Source organism: Lissotriton helveticus, chromosome 3_1 (assembly GCF_964261635.1).
Source record: "Lissotriton helveticus chromosome 3_1, aLisHel1.1, whole genome shotgun sequence".
Classification (NCBI taxonomy): domain Eukaryota; kingdom Metazoa; phylum Chordata; class Amphibia; order Caudata; family Salamandridae; genus Lissotriton; species Lissotriton helveticus.
The window spans coordinates 263,644,179-263,651,335 of NC_136061.1; the positions used below are offsets into that span (position 1 = coordinate 263,644,179).

The 7,157-nt window shown below is 42.9% G+C and overlaps 1 protein-coding gene across 1 annotated transcript in view; it reads right to left on the reverse strand.

The window, feature by feature from the left end:
- Nucleotides 1-4,707, reverse strand: part of AATF (apoptosis antagonizing transcription factor) — a 509,083-nt gene extending 504,376 nt beyond the window's left edge. The window contains exon 1 of the mRNA XM_078683573.1: nucleotides 4,592-4,707. Coding sequence (XP_078539699.1) covers nucleotides 4,592-4,676 — 85 coding nt within the window. The 5' untranslated portion in view covers nucleotides 4,677-4,707. The remainder of the gene's footprint in view (nucleotides 1-4,591) is intronic.
- Between the last annotated feature and the right edge of the window lie 2,450 nt (nucleotides 4,708-7,157).

The window sequence follows — 7,157 nt, forward strand, 5'->3', positions numbered from 1 at the left end:
AGTTGTCCAACCATATTCTCCTCCTTCAATCTCCTGGAGGATTTCAAACAGAAAAAAAAAATCTACAGCCTCACCTTTATTTTCTTAGTTTTATCAGCTTTCAGAAGCATCCCCTTTAGTTGCACCCTTTGGATATCGAGTCACTTCAACAATTATCCTGCAAAGCAGCTCAGTTCTGAAATACTCAAGGCACGATACAGTCCTGCACGAGGAGCCTGCCTTAACTGGTTGTTTCGGTTCTCATGGTTGCAGGCTAGATTCCCACAATTGCACTCAGGTTACTAAGATCCCGCCCTCTAAAGCTGTGTTTATTGAGCCAGGCCTTTCACTTCCACACATCGGAGACCACACAGCGCCGTCCTGAGTCTGCTAGCTGCAAGGTAAATCAGGCCTCACTTGATCTTCATGGTATCAAAGTTCCCCCCGATCCCCAAACCCAGTCTTTCGGCAGAGAAAGCAGGCCCATCACGTCTTCTAGCTGTTGTGCTCTTCTCGTATCGCCAGTGCTGTCACATGGGACCCTAGAGCTGGATCGACACTGAAGCACTGATAGAACACATCAGCTCCTGTGCCTGGCTGGCCCAGTCGACTCTCAACTGCATTTAGTACCAGGCTTAGCAAAACATGGCGCTCATAGGAAAAGACCTAAGGTATATTTTAAGATCTTCCTTATAGATGCACTGTACACATACATGCATAAAATAGTTTATTAAGCATATAGTTTTGAAGCAGGGAAAACGGAGGTGATCTTCTTTGGATAAGGTCCAGTGCTCTCACCTGATCTCTGGTGACCTACCGAAATGGGGCCCCCACCTCTCCACAGCACTAGTGCCAAAAATCAGGGGGTGAGATGGGATGACGGCGTCTCCTTTTCTGCTCATATCCAACAGGTATCGGCGGGGTGCCTAAATAAACTTAGAAATCTCCGTAAGTTCCTGGATCTACTGCCAGAAGATTGCCGTAAATTAATAGTCCATGCCACTGTAACATCTAGGCTGGACTACGCTAGCGGTCTCTATCTTGGTTTGCCGAAGTATACGATCCAGCGGCTACAGATGGTGCAGAATGCGGCTGCGAGTCTGATCAAACATATTCCGTTCAGGTGCTCTCTGCATCTGCGCAATCTGCACTGGTTACCAGTGGCAAGCAGGATTGAATTTAAGGCCTTGACCTTGGCCTATCAGGCATTGCAGCGCAAGTGCCCTAACTATCTTAAATTAAGATTCCCCCGATATATTCAGGCGCTCGATTACTCTGAATTTGTTTTCTGTCCCCCGATTCGCGAAAGCTCGTCTTGGGGGGTAGAGCTTTTTCGGCTAGAACAGCTAAATTGTGGAATGCCCTACCACTTTCCATTCGTAATGCAAACTCGGAGTCCTGCTTCAGGAAACAGCTAAAAACGTGGCTTTTTAATCATTAATCCCTTTTCATGTTGTCGTTAACCACTCAGTTTATTCTGCTGCTCACTAAACGCCGGGACACCTCCTTGTGAGGTAGCTGTTTGCGCTATATAAACTTCAGTATTATTATTATTATTATTAATATTATTATTAAGCTAGTATTTTTCCCTGTAAAGTGCCTAGAAACGCTAGTACTCATGATCAAAGCAGCAACCGTGTTCGACATTCTGCATTAAGTAGATTCTCTCCACTCTCACCCTGGTTATCATAAAAGTACGGAATACCTTGATTTCTACAGGCACAGCTCTCCATTCCGGAGTGATATCTGGGAAAGTGAACTAAGTAGATAACTGCAGAAATATGCAAAACATCACAACTTTCTACACAACTGATAATCAAGCTGCCAAGCTATGAGAGGAAGGGAAAATGCCTTGCCCCTCAAAACAGAAATCCTGCTCGTTGCACTGGATGAAGGCAATCAGTCCTCAATTATTGTGTTCAATCTGTTAGCAGGCTATAATGCAATCAGCCACAATCTACTTATCATGAGACTGAAAAAACAGGAGGGAACATCAGGAACAGTGGATCCAACCATTCCTTCAGGACCACCTTTAACAAATGTTAAATCTTGTGTAAGTTGACTTGTGGCATCCCACAAAGTTCTATGCTGTGCCCACTATTGTTCAACAAATACATGTTTCTACTGGTGCAAGTAAATGATAATAGCCTAAAATTTCAGATGTACATTGACAGTGTTCAGAATGAATCAAAGAACAAACAAAACATATCCTTACTCACATCTGCTTTTGAAAGAAGAAAAGGTTTGTCTACGTTGTTGCCAGAGAGTGGCATGAACGATGGAACTGTCCCCTTCATTTGACCCCAGACTTTAGAACATGCTCCAGACCCAACACTGAAAGTAAACATTTGAGCTTCAGAGACGCAGACATTTCCTTTGAAACACTAATAATAAAGGTGTCTAAAACCCTGAAATCTATCGTAGATGAGGAAATTCCTACCCTTCCTGCAACCAACCAAAAGCATAAAAATAACAAAGAACTAACCAGTGCTGTGGTGATGGCATAATTACATTATTGCAATATAATTGAATACCTGACTATCCAAAAAGCTTATTAATATACTTCAATGGGTTCAATCAAACTCAAGCAGCTACAACACGCCTGAAGTGTAGAGCGAAATCACACAGCATCTATGACATGGACATATACTCGCTGTGCACAGCTTACTGTTTACTAATGTTTTGTGCCTAACATTACGTTCTGTATCTTGGGCAGTAAAAGTCACGGCAAGAAGCTACTCTTTTGTGAATCCTCATTCTAAGATGCCCATCAATCACGAACACCATGCTAGGATGTCCATCAAACAGAAACACCATTCCAAGATGGCTATCACACGCAAGCATTGTTCCAAGAGAGCTACCAAACATAAAACTAATTTCAGTATTACAAACCCGTCCTGTAAAGTGACTCCAGTTCTGGGTCGAGACACTTCCTGTTAGATAATTCCTGATCCAAGAACAGGCTGTTCCTCTTGTATCAGTAGAGACCTCTGTGTAAAAGCGTATTGCAACGCCTAGGGCTTAAATTCACTCTTGTATCGATTGTTGCAGCTCTCCTAGCTTAAGGGTTGTTCCTGTCCCATCAGCTCCTGTTCTACTCCAGTTCCCCAAGCTGTAGCTTTCTCCACATCTTACCATCTCAAAATATTACACAGTGACCAGGTTTAAGTCCAACAACAGCAGATCATCCCACTTATGTCCCATTGCAGTCTGCCAACAATGTGACACATGAAGTTGTAAGTGGCTCCAGTATAACCCATTTTAAGAACCTCTATTACACTCTTCATGTGTCTCTTCACCATGAGTCTTAAATAAGATCATGTCACTAACAACCGAAGACCAGCCTCTTCTGCTCAGCTTATATCAGACTATTTTAACCTGACATTTCAACTCCACTACTCCTCATCCCTTTCTATCCAGCATGATGCAGCTTCCAATGGTAATAAAAGCGTCTGACAAACACAAATTAATAAAATTAATTAATCGAGTTAAAAACTGCAAGAATTCAACCCTATGCAGATTACATGCGTCTGCTTACAGCAGGAGCAAGTGGCACTTGTAACCAACAGGTTACACATGGATCCGTGCTTTTTGCAACAACAAAAAACATAAATCGGTGAGCTACTTTACACCGAGTACATACTTGCGACCTGCATGTTAAATATAATGCTCTGCAGCAGGCTGAAGAACCGCTAAAGTAAGTTTTGAATATTTAAATTAACGTTAGGGTTTACTCGTATATATCTACTGCGAGATTATGCACCTCAACTACAATTCTGACTTCAACGCAGCGAAAATCTACCCTTAAACTATTTTAAAATGTGGCTTACCTTACTCATGCCCAAATAAAGTAAGCTAGAGAGCTTTCTTTTTTTTAAATGTTTTTTATATGAATTTCTTGGCATACTCGCCTCTAGTTTCTACCATCTGAGAAAGTGCACATAGGGGCATGATGGTAGGATGCATTGCGAGATGAACAAGGAGAGTGGATAGGTTTGTTTTATGAGAGCCGCAAAGCGGAGATTATGAGTTAGAGATACGTGAGGCGGGTGATGGACAACTATCTCAGAAGAGAGAGGTGGGTACCTATGAGGCCAGGGTCTGATTTCGAGTCTGTTGGCGAGCCTAGTAAGGGGGATGTCGTAAGCAGAAAAACATGGAAGTAGGGTGACAACGTCATTCCGTGTCATCATGGAAACTGGTTACAGTCCCGAACTTTTCACCAACAAATACTTGCTAACAGGTGTGTCAGTTGCATGACATACATAAGGCCAGGATCGTGCCTGTTCCTTCCTGAAGTCATGCTTGTGGCGAGCTCTACGGATGTCGTCATGCTAGGTTAGGAAGTTGAGCTTCGCGTGGTCAAACTTGCTAGTTACCTAAATTACTATCTCGCGATCACACAGACGAGCTCCTCGTTTAAAAACCCTGTAAATCCTTAACTCCCCATCATCAGGCAGATGTAAACACCAGCTCACTTTACCAGAACACCATCACGTGCTGCCGCTTTCATAATTCTGCACAGTGCCTGGCTTCCTAATAAAATCCCCGTGCTTCTTACAGATTAACCCTTTTCGTGATTTCTGTCCAGCGGTAAACCCTGGATACTTACATTGGTCCTGATCGTCCTCCGGGTCCAGGAGGTTGGGGAGAGGGTTCAAAAGCTTCTCAAGCTGTTCTGACAAGGGCGCTGCCATCTTGAAAAAGCTCACGCGAAATCCACACAGCACTTTCACAGTACGTCACGCTGATGAACCCGCGAACACTTCCGGGGTATGGCTGGCAGAAAAGCACGGACATGATTCGTAAATGGGGTAATTCAGAGCGTGCTCATTCATGTTTACGAATCACGACAGATGGTTGTGGGACCTCTGGGACAGACTTAAACCAGCACAGCAGTTGACGGAATATGCAGTTTATTTATCCGATTATATTTATTGATATTACATGCATACATGCGAACGTTTTACAACTTGAAAGTGGGAACATTTGAAAAAACAATTGGGGTATTTGCCCCATTAAATTCTGTTGAAGTAGAGGAAATATTGGGCAGGATGCAACTAAAACAAGGCAATCTTTTGCTTTAAAAATCGTGAGTCTCCCGCATGAATCAGGTCTGCTGGCATGTAAGTGATTGCGCTCCTATCTGAGGCTTAACCGAAGATGCAGCAACTTCGCTAGCAGGATATAACTAGTATTGGCAAAGCAGGAAGGTCTCACCTATGCAAGAGCTATTGGCTTTGCCAATGTGTTTTTAGCCATGTTGTACATCAGCATGGCTGCTGTTCAGCATGGCCAAAAGTTAGTAGCGTAGAGAAGAGTGGAATGGAGTGGCATAGAGTGTCATGTATTGGAGTGGCATAGAGGAGAGTAGAGTGGACTGGTGCAGAGTGCATTGGCGTAGAGTGCAGTGGCGTACAGTGCAGCAGCATAGAATTTAGGGATGGACAATGCAGCATCATAAAATGCAGCAGCATAGATTCGTGGTGCATAGTAATGTGCAGTGGCGAAGAGTGGAGTGGTGCAGAGTAGAATAGAGTGACATATAGTGACGTAGAGTGGTACAGATTAAAGTGGTGCACAGCAGAGTATATTGACGTGGAGTGGGGTAGAGTAGATTGCGGCAGAGTGCAGTGGCATAGAGTGCAGTAGTGCAGAGTAGAGTGGCATAAAGTTTAGTGGTGAAGAGTGCAGTGTTGCAGAGTAAAGTGTCATATAGTGCAGTTGTATAGAGAGAACTGGCATAGAGTAGAGCTGTGCAGAGTAGAATAGAGAGTGAAGTGGCATAGAGTGAAGTAGAGTGCAGTGGCATGGCGTAAAGTGGAGTGGTGCCGAGTAAAATGCAGTGACGTGGAGTGCTGCGAAGTGGAATATGCATGGTGTGGTAGCACACTTCAATTACAGACAACACATCTTCAATTGAAATCACCATTACATTTGCACAGACATACAGCTTCACTGATAAAAGTATAAAGCACACAAACGATGTGTGGACATTTCATCACCTAAGGTATTGCTTTGTTTAGATTTTTTGTTCCCACCACACTTCAGAATTACAAAACATTTGCTTCATTTGGGCTTTTCTAATTCTGAAATATCTGCACAGTTCATTTACAGACATTTCGATTTTGTTGTGTGCTACGAAAAAAAATATCATTGTACAGCCTTTCTCAAGTACTCCCTGGTGCAAGCATGATTGTCACATAAATCCTCTCGCTTTGAAGTTAGAGAAAGAAAAGTAAACACCAAGGTCCCTGGAAGAGAGAGCCTGACATTTGACCTTTGTCTTTGTATGCACAGCAAATATGACAAGATTTAAAGTGCTGTTTAGAGAAATGGAGAACTGGTGGACGAATACAGTAAATGGGGGTTGGGCAAGGGAAGGGATGAACTTGAACTGTACAGCCTAAAAGAAATAGAGCCAGCAAATAGAAAGCAAGCAAATGTGAGTTACAAACCACAAAGTCAATGGTAAACTATGGCCCGAATGCATTCCCAGGGAACTTTCTGATTTTCCCAAGATGTTGTTAGCAAACCAGAAAGCTACGCTGTCTGGTAGGCTTAGACCCAAAAAGAAAGGGTCTATTTACTTGGCTGCTGGCCAAGTAGTACAAAATATTTGCTATTTACTAAGCTGCCGGCAAAATAGTACATCATCTCTGCCGTTTAGCCAGCTATTGACTAAATAGTAGAGATGATGTACAATTTGACCAAAAGCCGGATAGTGTGAAGTAGATCTTTATTTAGCTGGCCATAAAGAAAACAAGCATTTGCAATGCAATAGGTCTCGTAATTGTGAGAGTTTAACTATTGGCATTGTAAATGACAATGCCTTTTATTTAGATGTATTGATAATTAACACATAAATAAAACGAATTGTCATGTACAATGCCAATAGCTCAAATGCTTACAAATGTGGGACCTATGCAAAGAAGTGGCCTCCTTTGTCCCAGGCTGCTTTGGAAATGAAAGCGGATATTGCGTGCTGAATGTTGTAGGAAAGAATGTCACCTGCACAGTGCATCTTGGGAATGGTAGTTTTGATTTTTAACATGTTAAACATTGTTTTTGGGTGGGCAAGGGCCTGTCTCTACTGGGACCTCCTTTCTGTAATTGACAGTGCTGTCACAGCAAAAGAAATCTGTAAGCCAACACCTCGTTCCCTCAGCCAGGTAGTG